This window comes from Mandrillus leucophaeus, unplaced genomic scaffold (assembly GCF_000951045.1).
Source record: "Mandrillus leucophaeus isolate KB7577 unplaced genomic scaffold, Mleu.le_1.0 Scaffold158, whole genome shotgun sequence".
NCBI classification, from domain to species: Eukaryota; Metazoa; Chordata; class Mammalia; order Primates; family Cercopithecidae; genus Mandrillus; species Mandrillus leucophaeus.
The window spans coordinates 1,485,235-1,501,448 of NW_012101565.1; the positions used below are offsets into that span (position 1 = coordinate 1,485,235).

Below are 16,214 nucleotides of genomic sequence, written 5' to 3' on the forward strand. Positions count from 1 at the left end.
TTCTCCAGCGCAGCCTCCACCTCGGCCAGCCGCTCGCGCTCCTCTGCCCGCTGCTGCTCAGCCAGCCTCTGCGGCCACAGCAGAGAGAAGAAGAGAAGCAGAGAGAGTGTGAACACGGGCAGGCACCAGCGCTCACAGGGCACGCACCAGCACAGTTCACTAAGACAGCGCGGAGCAGGGGTCGGGGAAGACAGAGGCCCCAGCCCGGCGGAGGAGACAGCGTGCACCCGCCCAGGGCACTCGGGCAGCGATCGCAGCCGGCCCCACTGTGCTCACCAGCCTGGGGAAGGAGGCCCAGGCGTCCTCCCCTCTTCCCGCAGACAGGCGACGGAGACAGACGGACGGGGAGAGAGAGAGCAAAGCACGAGCTCGGAACCTGCGAGCCACGCCCAGCACGCAGCCCTGCCTGAGCTCTGCTGGACACCAGGGGCCTGGCTCCCACCACTGGACCCGGCTCCCACCACTGGACCCCTCTCCCCAACCAGGGTGGGAAGCCTGGGTGGGGCGGGGTGAGGCGAGGCGGCCAGCGTGGAGACAGCAGGGCAGACCCGAGCCAGCTCGGAAGAGGATTCAGGGCCACGCAGAAAGTAAGGAGAAGCCAACAGGTGGGTGCCTTGGAAGACCCCTCCCTAGCCCCACAACCCAACACCCCCGACTTCTGGCAGCAAAGGGTTGAGCGGAGAGGCCAACGCAGAACGCCAAGGTAGAGCACACAGGAGGCTGCAGAGAGGACTGCAGAGGGGACGCTCACGAGGGAGGAGAGGCGGCGCCAGCCACTGTGGGGGAGCAGTGTAGCCGCGCCAGGCCAGGGGGCAGGCCACAGGTGGGCAGGCTGAGCTGGGGGCAGAGGGTGCTGGCAGCGCCAGCGGGGAGAGTGGGGAGGGCCATGAGAAGTGGCCTCAGGCAGCTCCTCTGGCTGTGCGTGGGCCGCAACAGGTGGTGAGATAGACCCCTCCGCCCAGCCTCTGCCCAGTGGGCTCTACCTCCTCCTCCTCCATGCGACGCAGAGTCTCACTGATGAACTTGATGTACTGGCTCGTGAGTGTGGTCAGCTCACTGTAGCGCGTACGCAGGTCCACATACTGTGGGGTACAGCCAGGGTTAGCCCTGCAAGAGCCACAACTCGAGGCCCGCCAGCTCCTCGTCGGCTAGGCTCAGCCCCGCCCTACCTCCTGGATGACACTCTCTGATCCGGACTGGACCTTGGGCTTCTTGGCCGGGGAGGCCACCGGCTCAAGCTGCGCCTTGTATGTGACCAGCTGGAGTTCATAGTCCTGTGGGAATGCACTGTGGTCAGCCACCAGCTCTGCCCTCTGGTGACCCCTGCCCAGCCCCCAAACCCTCACACAGGCTTTCCCTTGCATGGCCCAGGCTCAGGAAAAGCCCGCTGCCCCGGCAACAGTCCCGGACTTGGGGCCTGGCGCAGGCGGCGGGGCCTTACCTTGATGGCGTTGATGTACTGTTTCGCAAACCTCTGGCACTCCTCGACCTTCTCGCCATGGCGCTCGATCTCCTCCAGAAGGGCCTGGGGGACGGTGCGGTTAGAGCAGCGGCCGCAGGGCACGCCCAGCCGCCCCGTCCCCACCGACCCAGGCCCACCTTCTCCTGCCGCAGCTGCTCCCGCACAGCCTGGCTGTTGGCCAGAGGCACGGCCTGAATCTGCTCCTGCCGCTGCCTGGCATCCTGCAGCCAGGCGCCCAGGGGGTCTGCGCTCTCGCGGTAGTAACGCAGCTGGCGGCCCAGTTGCTCGAGCTCACGCTGCCGCACATCGGTCTGGGCCAACACAGCCTGCCAGCGCTCAAGCAGCTGGGCGACCCGCTCCCGCCAGCGCTCCACCTCCACGTCCCGCTCCCCGTGCCGCTGCTGCAGTCGCTCCCCCACCTCCTGCGCCCCCCGCAGCTCATCCCGCAGGGCGTCAAACACGGGCTGCTGTGCCTCAGCCTGGGACCGCAGCTTCTGTTGGGGACAGGAGGGGCTTGTGCAGTTTCAGCTGGGCCCGCTGTACCCCCACCCCACTATGAGGTCCAAGCCCGGAAACAGTACCTTCAGAGAGGCCTTGGTGGCCTCGAGCTCTGGGAGGGTGGCCGGCACGGCCTGGGCCTCTTTGAGCTGCTCCTCATGGGCCCTGAGCACCTCCTCGGCTCCCTGCGTGCTGTGGATCACCAGGCTGATGGTCTTGAGCCTGGTGGGAAAGCACGGCTCAGGGCCAGGACATGGGGCTCGAGCAACAGCCCAAGGGGATGGAACCCGAGCCACAGCGACCCAAGGTGCTGCCTGCCAAGCCCAGACCCAACCCTGGGGGTCGGCTGACCCTGTGGTCACAGGCTTGCTTCAGGGAGAACAGACTTGGGGAGAAGGAAGCTGGGAGCCTCTGCAACACAAGAACACTCAGGCCCCAGCCTGAAGAGGGAAGAGGGGGTGTGCCAGCCAGGAACGGCAGACCCCAAGGCCCTGAGACAGGAAGAGCCCACTGGCTGGATGACAGCGGTGTCCTGGTGCCCACAGGGCCTGAAAGCATAGTTCTCAGCCCTTGCAGCCCAAGACCGGGTAAAGGGGACACTAGGGTGGAAATGGCACCCTGTGGCAGACAGTGGCGGCCCTATCGCTGTGTTGGTTTTGTGAAGAGTAGATGGGGCCGGACATGTGGTTTGCAACACAGGAAGAGACTATGACGTAACCCATTGGAAGTAAATGCCAGAGGCCGTTAAGTCCAGGCCAGGAACAGGACAGACAGGAGGCAGGGTGCAGAATTCCTTACTACGCCACTGAAAGTAGATCCATAGCCTCCCCACCTCACTCAGCAGCCACCACCCAGCTCCACTCTCTCTTCCCCACACCCAAATCTCATCACCAGGAAGTCCCCCGGCCACCACTGTAGAAGAGCACGCAGCCCTGAACTCTTCTCACCACCTCTGCGGCCGCCACCCCAGCCTGGGCCTCCCTCCTCCTGGCCAGCACCTCCCAGCCCACCCGAGCGCCTCGCCTGTGGCCAGGTGCACTCACTTCTCCAGGTAGATGGCAGACAGGCTGCGGACCTGCTCCAGCTTGCCCAGCGTCAGCTCCAGCTCCGAGCGCAGCGTGGGGGCCGCAGGTGATGGCTCTGGCAGGGCCAGGACCTTCTCGGCCTCGGCGGAGAGCCGGGCGACCCCTTTACCCAGTCCCTCCACCTCCGCCTGCGCCTTCTGCAAAGACAGGAGTGGGAATGCACTTACCACCGGGCGCAGCACACAGCGCCCCTTGAGGGCCGAAGGAGGGAGGGTGGGGAGAGGGCTGGGGAGAGGGATGGGACTGGACAGGGTGGGGACAACCCCTGCCTGCTGCTCAGCGATGCGCTGCGCACACTCCCGGGCCGGCTCTTTGTCCAGCGGCAGCCGCAGGCGGTGCACGGTGCGCGTCTCACAGGCCTCCAGCTGCAGCCGGATGTCTTTGAGCTCAGAGATGCAGCGCTGGCAGCGAGACTCTTCCTGTGCACCTGGGGAACACATCCGGGTCACTCCACTGCCCACCTCGCACCAGCCCAACCACCCCAGCCCTGCCATGCCCTACCCTGCTCCAGGCTCTGCAGTAGCTGCTGGTAGTGGTGGCTGCAGGAGCCGTACTCGCGCTCGGCCATCAGCCGGTCCTCGGGCCCAAAGCCGCCTGCGTCCTGGCTGTCCCGCAGGAAGGCCTGGTAGTGCAGCTCCAGGCTGTGCAGGGCTTGGCGCTGCTCCTCTGGCTTCAGGGTGCGGAACTGGGGGAAGCACGTGGGGCTAGGTGCCGGGCGAGGCGGCTGTGCCCTGCAGAATTCCCCTCCCCTCCTCCCACCCGGAGAGCCCCTGGCCGGGGGGCAGGCGTACCGTGGCCAGGGACCAGGAGCGGATGAGCTGCACGTCACGGCGAAGGCTCTGCCAGGCCAGAAGGCTCTTCATGTCCACGTGCAACTGGTGCCACAGCGTGACCAGGGCCTGGTGCTGGGCCTCCAACCTGGCAGGTCAGGGCTACAGTCAGCATCACCAGCGTCCCACCCGCCGTCCACCCCCCACCTGCTGAGCCCCTGCCATCCACCTGGTGACAGCCTCCTGGGCCTCCTGGTTGGGCGGGGGCACCAGGAAGCACACGGAGGGCACGGCGGCCTCGCTGCCGGAGCTGCTGAGCACCTTCCAGTGGGACGGCTGCGCAGGGCCCACCAGCTGGCACTCGTCACCCTTGTGCACGGTTACCTGGAATGGGTGGAGTTGGTGAGGACACGGCCACACCGTGCCCTGCCTGGTCACGCCCCCCGGTGGAGCCTGGGCCTGCCCTCACCTCCACCTGCTTATAGTCGCACACGGCCAGCAGGGGCAGGCGGCTCCGCATGGGGTGGGCTGGGTGGCGGGGCTTCAGCTGCACGATGGCCTTGGCCCGCTTGGCCAGGCCCGAGAGGTGCCCCTTGTACTCGTTCAGCTGTTCCTTTTCGTCCTGTGGGGGAGGGGCAGCATCTAGACAAGGCCATGGAGACCCACAGGCCTGCCCCAGGCACCCCCAGACCCTGGACCAGGCCTGTGGGGCCCTCCTGATACTCCCGGGCTGGCGGCACTTGAAAGCAGGACGTGTAGCTGGGACGGGCCCTGGGGGTTGGCCCCAAGCAGACCCATGCGCCCTCGCTCCTTCCCAACCCAGATAGGGCACCCTCCTCTCACCCCAGCTCACCCACCATGTCCGCAGCTACGCTCTGGCCCCTACAATGCCCTCGCCCCTTGCCCCTCCCCTGCGGGCTGCAGAAGGTCACTGCCTCCTCCCATCCCACCCCTCTGCGGAGGCCAGGCTGTAGGATGTACCTGGGAGGAGCTTCTGGCTCTCCCCAGGCCCAGCCCTGCCGATCTGAGGCCATTCCAGCCTCCAATCCCTTTTCCCTGTCACTCCCCACTGTGCCCCCACCCTCCTGGGTGATCCCACTCCTGCCCCGAGAGCACGAAGCCCAGCTCCACTCTGCCCACTCCAGATCTCAGGCCAAACAGCTGGTGCCCCTTCTACAGTACAAGGGGTGGCAATAGCTGCTGACTTCAGGCTTCTACTAGCTCTGTGGCTGTGGAGATGGGGGTGGCCCGGCTCAGACCGGCTGCCTCTTGGCTCCCCACACCCTGCCTCACTCCCCCGTCAGCTGACCTCTACACCCCCCATGGTGCCTCCCAACCCCTGCTGGCCCCTCCAGTTGCTCCCCCCGCCCCAGTCTCCAGGGTATCCATGCAGCCCAGACTCCAGACCAGCCTCTCCCAACACGCCCCTGCACACCCCTTCCCTCACCTGGGCATCCTGCAGCAGGTCCTCCAGCCGGGTGACGGTGGCGGAGCGATCACAGCTGTACTTCCTACGCAGCGCCTCCTGCAGCTTCTGCAACTGCCCCTCGGCCTCCCGCACATCTGAGAAGAACTGGGGCAGTGGGAGGGGGTCACGCTGGGCTACATGGGACCAGAGCCCTAGCCCACAGCTCTCCCAGGGCAGGCCCAAGACGGGGGCACTGAGGACGGAGTGGCAAAGCCCCCACGAGGCCTGGGGAGCATCCCTGTCTAAGGCCCTGGTCAGGCTGCAGGTAGCAGCTGGCAACAGATAGGAGGGTTCCTGATTGGAGCTGCTGAGGGGGTCTAGGGGCTCCTCCAAGGCGCCACTGAGCCACAGTGGGGAGGGGAGCTCCAGTTCTCACCTGAAAGTAGGCAGCGTTCTCCTTCAGGTGTGCCTCGATGCAGCAGCACAGCTGCAACATCCAGCTCCACTGCGTCTGCAGGGCCGCCTGGAAGGACTACAGGGCAGCAGGTCCTTGTCAGTCCCTGCCCTGCCCTGCCCCACCTGGGGGCCCAGCATGGCCCCCTCTGCAGCCCCGCCCCTGCCCAGGGAGTCCTGGGTGGCTCCCTCAGCCCCACCTCCACCGTGGGCCGGGCCGGGTGGTCCTCCCGCAGCAGCCGGTCCCCAGCACTCTGGAGCTCCTTGATCTTCTTCTCCTTCAGCTCCAGCTCCCGCATCAGGGCCTGGCACCAGGGCGAAGGGTCTCAGGGCTGGCCGGCCACATCCAGCTTTGCCAAGCTCCCAGCAAACTCGACCCAGGGCCCCCACTGGTCTCTGACTACAGGGGACAGCCAGGGCACAGCGGGGAGGGGACTGTGGGGTTCAGGGGCGCTGGGCCACCCCTCACCGAGTAGCTCTCCTTCTTGGCGGTCATGTTGGTGTTGCGGTCGCTCCAGTCGAAGCCCACTTCCTCCTCCTCCTTTTCATTTAGCCACATTAGCTCCTTAGTGGCGGCTGCCACAAAGCTGTGCAAGCTCTCCAGGGACCTAAGGCGGGCCTTGGAGGAATTCTGTGGGCAGGAGGATGCGTGTCAGCAGGCCACGGACTACCCACCTCCCCCAGCTGGCCCTGCCCCCACTCACCAGCAGCTTGGCGTACTGCAGGTCCAGCCGACCCAGGCAGTCACGGTAGGCACCCCGGGTGGCAGGGGAGAGCTGGCCCTGCAACAGATGGGATGGTGAGGCCTGCAGTGGCTGGGCCCGGCCCACCCCCTCCGCTGCCCATCGCTCAGTGCCACCCACCTCATCACTCCGTGCCCGCTCAATCTTGGCCCGGAATTCTTCGATGGACTGGTGCAGGCCTCGGTGGCTGCCCAGCTGCGCCTCCACGCTGGGCAGGTCCACACCCCACTCAGCGCCATCCACACGGTGCTGGTTCTCCTCTACCCACGCCAGCAGGTCCTGCAGGTAGCGCAGAGTGGAGTCCTCCAGCTCAGGGCGCCTCTGCACACTCTGCAGAGTCACCTGGGTCACCTGGGTTGCAGGGGCCGCCACGCCCGCCTTCAGCCGGAGGTTGTACTCGGTGCGGATGGCTACCAGGCGCTCGTGCAGACGGTATACCCTGGGGCAGCAGAGGACTCAGGTAGGTGTTGGCAGGCCTGGGGCTGTGTGGACCTGGGCATCAGGGAGGGCAGGGCGGGGCCCACCTGCGGTACATCTGCTCGCCCTGCGGGTGCCGTCCATCCTTGAGGGTCTGCACGTCATTGAACAGCAGCCGGATCATGCTATCCGCTTTGTCCAGGTCCCGTTCCACCTCCCCTGCCCGCTGCGGCACTTTGCCTGCGGCCAGCAGCCGGACATCCTGCAAGGTCGTTGTCGTGACTCGGAGCACAACTGATCCCCCTCTGACCTCACTGGGGCCCCGGCCAAGACGGCCACCCTCACCCGCTTCCTCAGCCTCAGTGGGCCCTGCCCCCGTCCCCATCCTTCTCCTTCCCTCCCTGCCCACCTCACACATCTTCCTGCCGGCCTTCTGGGGGATTGGGACCAAGTCCAGAGTAATTCTGCCCAGTCCAAGAACCAATACCCCCATGACCACGTCCGTGGGGTCCTGGGCCTCATCCTCCACTACCCACCCCACGTAACTCCTCCTGTAACGCTGTGTGGCCCTGTCCTCCTGGGCAAGCAGCGTGGGTTGGGCCCTCCCCTCACCCCTCCCCTCACCCCTCCCTTCACCCCGCCCCTAACAGTAAACCGCTGTAGGGGAGGGGGCCTGATGGGGGCAAGGCAGCCACCCTGGGTTCTGCCCGGTGACCAGAAACCAACTCTGCCCAAAGCAGGCTGTGAGAGTTGGCTGTGAGAGTTGGCTGCACTGTGAGAGTTGGCTGCAGAGGGAGGAGCTCAGGGCTGGACTCCCCACCGCATGCCCCGCCCCTGCCCCTGCCCCAGGAGCCCAGGCAGACAGCCCCCTCTGGCTTTCCGGCTGCAGGGCGGGGCAGGCTCCTCTGGCCTCCCTCCCGTGCTGCCTGCCCCACACCCCTCACCGACTGCAGCAGGGTGTCGGCCTGGTTCAGCTGCTCCTCACACAGCCCCGCCTCCATCTGCAGCTTGGTCACGATGCGCTGAAGACACTCCAGCCTGCGGCAGAAGCACGGGGAAGGGGCTGCGTTGGCCGGGTCCGGCACAGCCCTGGGCACAGACTGTAGCTCGCCTCCTGCTCTGGCCTCCCTGCCTGTGGTCCACTGTCCTAAGGCCAGTGGGAGCTCGGGTTCCCCCGCCGGGGGCGGGCGGGCGGGGGTTTCCTCCCCAGGCAGTGACTCACCCTCGGGTGGTTCCCCTGCCACCACAGGGCCCCACCCACCTCTCAAACTCGCTGCGGAGCTGCTTCTCCCGCTCCAGGATGGCCACGTGCAGCTTGCCCCACTCTTTCTCCACGTCCAGCGGGTGGTAGCCAGGGGGCACCTTGAGCTGGCCTGCTTGCACCGCTCCCTGTGGACAGGGGCCAAGCTCAGGCCCTATATGCAGGGGGCAGGGGATGGGGCGCTGGGCCCTCAGACCCCAGCCCACCAGACCCGGGACAGCCCTGGTCCCAAAGGCAGGGCCAGGTCGGGCTCTGGAAGAGCCTCTAGGACACCACTGGTGGTCCAGGACACCACCCACGCCTCCGGTGGTCCCACGCACCTCCAGGGATTGGTAGATGCCCTTGGACCGGTTCTTGTCGGCCTCCTTGGCTGGAAGCTCCATCTCTTTAAACTTCAAGAACTGAGACCACAGGATCTGCCGGGGGATGAGGGTGTCGGCAGCCATGCCCAGCCCTCAGGGCAGGCCCAGGACCCCACCCCACACGGCAGGCCCACCTCAATCTCCTCGAAGCTGGAGGGGAACCTGCGTTCCTCAAAGGCAGCGGTGTGGTGTCGTATCCACTGCAGCAGCAGCAGCACCAGCTCCCGGTACTCCTGCCAGCGCAGCTGCAGCTCCTGCCAGCAGGCACAGGCAGGCACGGATGGCTGTCAGGGGCCATCGGTGCGTCCAGGCCCAAGCCCCCTGCCCTCCAGGCCCCCCACTCACGTTGGCCCTCACCCCATCCTGCACGTCTGGCACACGGGGCATGGCGTCATACAGCGACGAGACGTAGGTGATGATGGACTTCTCGTCGGGCTGAGGGACGTCCACATCTGCAGGGAAGGGCAGCTCAGCGGGGGCTCTGGGGCAGGCAGCAGGGGAAGGGGCAGGGAGGAGGGCCACACAGACGTACCCTCAGGGTCCAGGAGCCGTGTCACTCCCAGGTCCCGCTCCGCCACAGAGAAAGCCTGGTCCAGGTTCTCCAGATTGGTCTGCCGGTACACCTTGTTCATGTCGATGAGCATGGGCCTGGGACAAGCAGGTGGCTGGTCAGGTGGGTGGGACAAGACCAGCGGCCACACCACACAGGCGGGCGCACAGGCTTGCTCCTCACACATCCCAGCAACCGTGGACCCCGCCCCACACTCACCCTGAAAGGTGCGTTGCCACACGGGCAGAGCTGAAAGCGCCCTGCCACCCCCATGCCCAGGAGCCCAGGGCACAGCACAGAGGGCTGTGCAGAGCGGAGAGTGCCAGGCAGCTGAGGCTCCCTGCAGCCACCCTGCCCACCAGGCCCCTCCGGAGGCGTCCATAGCGGGCACATGCTCCTGGCTGTGAGGACTAGCAGCCTGCAGGCCCTCCAGCCTCGAGGAAGCGGTGGTGCTTCTGAAGGGCACCAGGGTAGGGCCGGGCCCTGAACTCCACCACCCTGAGGCGGCCAGCTGGCACTCATCCCTGTTCCTCCTGCCCTCCTCCCTGCCCCGACGTGTCTGAAGTTGCCTAGCGGAGGCACTGTGGGGGTGCCCCCAGCCCCCAGCCCCCTGCCCCCGGGGCCAAGTACTTGTGACGGTGGATGATGGCGTTGAAGAGGCGGCCGTCTCTCCAGCTGGAGGTGAAGTTGTCACATCGCAGGCCCTGGTACCCTTCCACCATGCGCTGTGACCACAGCAGCAGCTTCTCCTTGGCCGTCATATCCTCCGACTGCCCGCTCACCTGGATGTCTGAGATCTGCCCACAGCGGATAGGAGGCCACAGCTCAGCCACAGCTGTCAGGCCTGCCCTGTGCCCACAGCCACATGCACAGGGGCAGGGGCAGCTCGGCACCCAGGGGAGTGTGTGGGGCCACCAAGCTAGCCAGGGCAGCACTGGGCCCCAGGGCCTTTCCCTGTTGGGAAGCTGCTGGGACTGGCCATGCCTCGGGGCCACAAGTCCAGCCACTCCAGCCGGTGGCATCTACCACCACGCAGCTCAGAACCCCCAACCCTCACTGCCACCACACAGCAGGTGCCCACTCCCCTAACTGGGGAGGCTAGGCTGCACCCTGCACCTCCAGGAGCTGGGATGGAGCAGAGTGGAAGGACAGCGGGCATAAGAGGAGCCCATAAGTACACCCCTAAACCTGGCCCAGAACCCCCAGGCCTGGAAAAGGCTGGGGCTCAAGCTCCATCCCTGGTTTCGGGCTGGCAGGTGGGGCCTCTGGCAGCCTGGCTTTGCACTCAGTGGCATGCTCAGGCCAGGTTCTGCCCACCCACCCCTAGCTGCCTGTCGTCCTGCCAGCCTGTGTGACTCAGCTGCCGTGCCAGCACCAGGCTCTGCCTGCTCAGCTCTCAGATTTGTGGTTTCCTGTGCAGCCAGGACAAGCAGCGGGTGACTCAGCCTGCGCTGCTGCAGAAGCCTCCCCAGGGCAGGCACCGGGGCCCGCATTCCTCCATAGGGAGGCTCCAGGCCCTGCCCAGCCGGGGCCAGAGGGCACGGATAGGTGGCCTCAGAGAGAGGCCTGTACCCTCAGGCCACAGATCCAGTCCAGGGCTGTGGCTGGCAGGAAGGCACCCAGGCGCCACCATACCTATGGTGCCAGCCACCTCCCGGGCCACACCCAGCCAGAAAGCGGATCAGCCCGCCAGCCAAGGAGCCCAGGCTACTCCGCAAACTCCTGCAGTGGGTGGGGTCCTGGGGGCAGCCGTTCTACCTGGAAGTGCAGAATGATTGTCCAGATGAGGCCAAGGGTCAGCTTGGGGTTGCCGTCGGCAATGTCATCATTCCTGATGTTCACCAGCTTCACCTGTGAGCGAGGGGCTCTCGGTCACGGCCCACAGGGTAGGGCTGGCTTGGTGAGGGGTTGGCTGGGCCCAGGGCCGGGTGGGCAGCCTTACCTGGCGGTGCCGGAGGTAGTCCAGGGCAATCTGGACGTTCTGCAGCTTGTGGAAACGCATTCTCCCCTTCTCCCGGGGCTGTGGGGGGGATCGGTCAGCACCCACAGTGCAGCTGCAGCTCCCAGGCCCCACCCTCAACACCCCCTAAGCACCGCAGCGACCAAGCCAAGGGTCTTCCCCGGGGGCAGCAGCCCCTCTCATCCCAGGTTCACCCTCCCCCGCAGGGAAAGGGAGGCCACCGGCCCAGGGGCCCAGGGCTCGGGAAGTCCAGCGATCCAGACTGAGGGAAGGAAGGAAAGGGTGGGAGGAGACAACAGCCAGGAAGCCTCATGTGGAGGGCAGTGGCACTAAGGGGGGTCCTCCTGCCCGGCGGCGGCAGCCACAGCAGCTGCTGGTGGGTCCCAGGCCAGCTCTGGGCAGCACGGTGGACAGGCAGCTTGACACCCAACCACCTGCCCGCCCAAGAGCCAGGCAGGGGTCGGCCGATGGGCCGCCAGCCCCCAGAAAGCTGGGCTCCATGGTCTTGGGGAGCTCCCGTGCCGCTGCGGCCAGCAGGCACAGCCACTCACCAGGCGTGAGCTCCTGCTTACGTCCCGCTCCCTCGGCTGCCCAGCCAGAGCAGGGCAAAGGGTAAAGGGCAGAGGTCAAGGTTCAGAGTCCAAGCAGCAGAGAAACCAAAGCAGAGCAGAGCGTGAGGTTACTGTGTCAGGGCCCCGATGTGGAGGGCAGCAAGGCCCAGAGCAGCCGAGGTCCGAGGGTTGCGGCCACTCCCAGGCCAGGCCCTCGGCTGTGATGCCCAGCAGCCTGGGCGGGAGGCACTGCCAGGGATGAGGCCAGGCTGCCCCCAGGGAGACGGCAGGAAGGGCTAAGCTGGATTCTCAGTAGAGTGGGCGGCCGAAGAGGCCCCAAGGAGGGAAGGCAGGCAGAGGTCTCCAGGTGGGGGCAGGCAGGGCCCGGAAGGGGCAGGGGCACACGTACCAGGCTGTCCCCCGAGAGGACCTCCAGCAGGGAGATGAGGTTGTGGCCATCGCGGAGGTCTTCATACAAGTCACTGATGTGCCTCTGGGCCTGTGGGGACAGCAGCAGCTGAGGTGGCCAGTCCCCCAGAGCCACCAACAGTCCCTGGGAGGCTGATCCACCGAGTGGGTGCCAGTACCAGAGGGAAGGAGGCGGGGGCTGAGTCCCCCAGGAGCCCACAGAACACACCCCTGCCCCGTGGAGGCACCTACCTCTGCCCTCCAGTGCTGCAAGAAGAGACCAGGAAAAACCAGAAGGAAGAGGAGGAAGAGAGAGACAGGAGCAGGCGTAGGGAAGAAAAAGGACAGAAAATAACAGGTTTCAGAGATGAAAGGTGAGTGCACAGGCAGCATGGGGACAGCCGTAGGCGGCGGGGGCCACCCTCCCTCGGCGGCTCCTGCAGCCTCGGCCCCTGTGACACGCACGAGCATGCACCACCAACCTTGATGAGGTGCTTGTTGACCCACTTGGTGAAGGTTTTCTTCTGCACACGATCCCGCTCATCTGGGGGAGACAAGACCAGTTTACCTGGGGCCTGGGAGAAGCCCCGGGGGCCCTCCGGTGACCACCATGCAGACACGGCAGCCTGGCTGGCCAGGTCCCGCCTGGGGAGCCCCAAAGCCTCCCTCAGATCACACAGAGACCCAGGCGCCCTCACCCACAGCCCAGCCAGGACAGCAGAGACCCAGGTGCCAGGGGCCCAGGTGCCGCCAGGTGCACCACCCCACCCAACTCTTCCCCCGAGGAAATGGGAGGGTCCTGGACCGCACCCTGAGCCCAGGGCACACATGTCCCGTCCTGCACTCCTGCCGCCCCCTACAGACTGAGACCCAAGCAGGGGTGTGGCAGGGCCAGGGCCAGGGCCCGCTGGGGTGTTGGAAGGGAAGCTGTTGTGCTGCTGACAGAGCAGCAAACCTTCCCCAGAGTGCAGAGTTCCTCACCCGTCCAGGCCTGACACTTGATGCTCAGAGGCCCCCATCAGCCTTGCGGGCTCCTGTTGGCCCACTCTGTGTTGGGTGGGGATGGCTGTCCCCCGACCCCCCATCTCCAAGACCAGCCCCCCACCCGGTGCCAAGGCTTCCTGCCACAGGATGTGGGCCTTCCTCCCACAGGGGCCCGCCCTGCCTGGCGGAGGTGCCCAAGGGGAGCCCTGCTACCTTTCTTGCCCTCAGAGGCCCTGAGCACAGCCAGGTACAGGTTGTCCTCCGAGCTGGTTCTCTTTCGGCCCAGGCCCTGGGGCTCCGGCACGCGGAGCTGGTGCTGAGACATGCTGCCCCCACACCTTCGTCGCCCAGACGCTCAGCCTCAGCACAGTGCTCTGGTCAGCCCCGCGTGGCACACAGGCAGCTGAAGGCTGGTGGCCCCACGAGACGCTCACTCGGCACAGGGGCACAAGCTCAGCTCAGAGCCCCAGTCGATGTGGCCACTCCCTGCCTGCTGTACTCCCCGGCGAGGCAGGCCCGCCCCCGAGGCCCCACCCCGCCCAGGCCGCCAGGGAGGGGAGTGTCCCGGCGGGAAGGAGCAAGGAGCCCCCTCCCCCACAGACACGCCCTCGGCCCGCCAGAAACAGGAAACCGGGGTTTCCTCACCCATCCTGCCCAATGCAGTCCCCTAAGGGGACCTGGGGACACAGGGGGAGCTGGCACTTCACTGCACACCAGATGCTGCCAGGACCACAAAGGAACACAGGCCATCCCCACGGCCACCCAGAAGGACCCCCCAACAGACTGAAGGGCTCCCCCAGTGGGAGGGGCTCTGAGGCCACGCCTCTCTTTGAAGCTCCCTCCAGGCCCGGGCCAGGCCCTACTTCAGCCTCTGCCCACCCACCCTGCCGGGAGGACTCGGGAAGCCGCTGACACCTGGCTAGGGGAGGGGGCCTGCTGCCCGTCAGCTCTTGCAGCCCCCCAGTCACACTTCCTCACAGACCTGCATGAAGTGGGGAGCACACCATACCCCATGGTGCCTGCCCTGCCCCAGGCCAGGCTACTGCTCCGGGGCCAGTGGGGTCCCATGCCAGTCCTAGCCCCTCCCAAGCTGCCCATCTGGCACATCCTGGAGCAGCGCCCACCTGCAGAGCCCACCCTGGCCCAGGAGGACACCTTAGGCCGGAGGCTCGTAGCTGAGGGCTGACTCACGGAGGCTGGGCCTTGTGGGGGGATGGAGCATCGGGAAGCCCCAGGAGGGGCCCTGCCAGTGAGTCAGGGACGGGGAGGGGGCCCAGGCCTGTGACTCACGGAGGGGAAGCCACACCTGAGGCAGGACCTGGGCGACCCCAGGGTGGGGGGTGCTGTTTGCAGCTGGGTGGGGCCCAAGGGAAGCAGCCTCCTGCTGTAAAGGGCAAAGGGCAAAGGGCCTGCGCTGGTTGAGGCCTCTGACTCCCTGGGGTCTGGGGCGGAGCTGCCTCTGGCCAGCTTCTGGGCCTGGCCAGCCCACCCGACCACCATAGGAAAGAATGCGCTGCCCCAACCACAAGAATGTTCCAGCCGTACATCAGGCAGACTCGGTCCAGCTGGGAGCTGCACTCAGCCGTCGGTTCTGGGAAGAGCTCACCCCACCCCATTCCTACTGCCCGTGAGGCCGTGAGGGGGTGCCAGAACCCTCACAATGGGGGGTGCCCAAACCCCTCAGAGGTGAGGAAGCCCCCACCCCACGCCAAGGGGCACGGTCAGTCCCCAGGGCTCTGCCACGTCTTACACCCCGCCCCACAAAGACACCCCTTGGTCTCCACGCATCGACTCTGAGCCTGGCGTGAGATTCGGGGTGACCCTCTTGCTCTGCCTGTCTGGCCCAGCAGCCTCCAGGACCTCAGGAGTCACAGAAGCCCCCAAACCAAAACCTGACCCCGTACTGGTCAGCGCCTCCGGTCGTGTGCCCGAGGGCACCCCGCACCTCACACCTCTGCCACCCGTCCCCGGGTGCAAAGCCTCTGGAAACACTGTTTGCCTCTTCAGAAGCCCGGGGCCCAGCAGCTCTCCTGAGGCCAAGCACCGCGCCTGCTGGGCGTGGGGCTCTGGGGTCCCGGCCGTGACCAGGTGGCTCCTGCCTGCGGGAACACGGCTGCCACTCTGCTGAAGGGCACAGCGTGAGATCCCGGAACAGCCAGGGAGGTGGGCACAGGGAGTCCAGGACAGCTGGAAACCGGGAGCTGGGGCCAAGGTCCAGGACTCACGTGGGCCCCACCCTAGTCAGGCCCCTGTTCCAGCCTTCTCCCTGCCACTAACAGGCCTCCAAAGATGCCGCCCTGGGCGGGGCCAGGGACAGGAATGGGGCAGGGGCTCAGAGAAGGGAAGGGGCAGGGTGGGGAGAAGGGCTGGGGCAGGGCAGGGCTGGGGCTGGGTGTGCTGGGGGCTCAGTCAGGGGCCTCCACCTCCCAAGCCTGGCTCAAGTTCCCCTTTCCCACTTCCTGCCTCTGGGCACCTCTTTGCTCTGAGCTCTTCCCTCCTCATCACCTCCCCTCCCTCCCAGCCCAGCCTGCCCCTTTGATCCCTACCATGGATGCCCCATTCCTCCTATTCTGACCCTAAAACCAACCTCACCCCCTCCCCACTGCCCTACCCAGCCAAGCCACACCCACCCTCTACAGCTGCGGCTCAGCTGGCTCTCCCACCTGGGACGTACCCAGAACAGCCCCAGCTCAGGTGCCTCTGCACACCTGCCTGGCACCTGTGCTGTCCAGGGCAGCTGACCCTCGGCCGCCAGCCCAGGGTCCCTCACGACAGGCACTGCCATGGCCCTCTGAGGAGTATCGCCCCCCGTTTTATAGGTGTGGATGCTATGGCTGAGGTCCCGCAGCTAGTGGAGACAGTCCTAGGACGGAAACCCCAAGACTGGGAGGGGAATCCCACTGGCCCAGGACTGCAGCAAGTCCACAGAAGGCCCGGAGCCCCGCCTTCAGCACCTCCTCCCTCCCCCGTGTCCTGGAAACCCGGGCCAAAGCCCAGGCTGACGCGAAGCAGCTGGGAGTACGCCAGCCCCGCCCCCTCCAGCCCCTTCTCTAGAGACAGACAAATGGGGGCAGGGGAACATCACCCCGCCTTCCTCCCCAGGTGTTTCCGGAGCTCAGGGGGCAAGGCTGCACCTGGCCAGGGCACCACCCCCATCCCAGGCCGGGCGGCGGTTCCCAGCAGAGACCAAGCCCCACTAGGTGAGGGCGACGGTGGCCCCTTCGGTGCCACCGGCCACGCCACCGCACCCACCTACGCAGCACAGCTGCCGGTAGAGGTAGCCCCTGCGGGCCCGCTCGCAG

The 16,214-nt window shown here is 66.4% G+C and overlaps 1 protein-coding gene across 1 annotated transcript in view; it reads right to left on the minus strand.

Annotated features, from left to right (window-relative positions):
• PLEC (plectin) overlaps window positions 1–16,214 on the minus strand; it is a 38,349-nt gene that overhangs the window by 13,728 nt on the left and 8,407 nt on the right. The window contains exons 2-31 of the mRNA XM_011975740.1: window positions 12,411–12,472; window positions 11,930–12,019; window positions 10,952–11,029; window positions 10,768–10,860; window positions 9,640–9,806; window positions 8,992–9,107; window positions 8,805–8,911; window positions 8,594–8,713; window positions 8,418–8,513; window positions 8,098–8,225; window positions 7,781–7,874; window positions 6,944–7,098; window positions 6,540–6,858; window positions 6,381–6,458; window positions 6,146–6,307; window positions 5,877–5,981; window positions 5,660–5,755; window positions 5,263–5,388; window positions 4,285–4,437; window positions 4,045–4,199; window positions 3,837–3,963; window positions 3,547–3,730; window positions 3,315–3,472; window positions 3,004–3,182; window positions 2,044–2,182; window positions 1,600–1,956; window positions 1,442–1,525; window positions 1,170–1,274; window positions 984–1,082; window positions 21–68 (exon numbers count right to left, since the gene is read on the minus strand). Coding sequence (XP_011831130.1) covers window positions 21–68; window positions 984–1,082; window positions 1,170–1,274; window positions 1,442–1,525; window positions 1,600–1,956; window positions 2,044–2,182; window positions 3,004–3,182; window positions 3,315–3,472; window positions 3,547–3,730; window positions 3,837–3,963; window positions 4,045–4,199; window positions 4,285–4,437; window positions 5,263–5,388; window positions 5,660–5,755; window positions 5,877–5,981; window positions 6,146–6,307; window positions 6,381–6,458; window positions 6,540–6,858; window positions 6,944–7,098; window positions 7,781–7,874; window positions 8,098–8,225; window positions 8,418–8,513; window positions 8,594–8,713; window positions 8,805–8,911; window positions 8,992–9,107; window positions 9,640–9,806; window positions 10,768–10,860; window positions 10,952–11,029; window positions 11,930–12,019; window positions 12,411–12,472 — 3,980 coding nt within the window. The remainder of the gene's footprint in view (window positions 1–20; window positions 69–983; window positions 1,083–1,169; window positions 1,275–1,441; window positions 1,526–1,599; window positions 1,957–2,043; window positions 2,183–3,003; window positions 3,183–3,314; window positions 3,473–3,546; window positions 3,731–3,836; window positions 3,964–4,044; window positions 4,200–4,284; window positions 4,438–5,262; window positions 5,389–5,659; window positions 5,756–5,876; window positions 5,982–6,145; window positions 6,308–6,380; window positions 6,459–6,539; window positions 6,859–6,943; window positions 7,099–7,780; window positions 7,875–8,097; window positions 8,226–8,417; window positions 8,514–8,593; window positions 8,714–8,804; window positions 8,912–8,991; window positions 9,108–9,639; window positions 9,807–10,767; window positions 10,861–10,951; window positions 11,030–11,929; window positions 12,020–12,410; window positions 12,473–16,214) is intronic.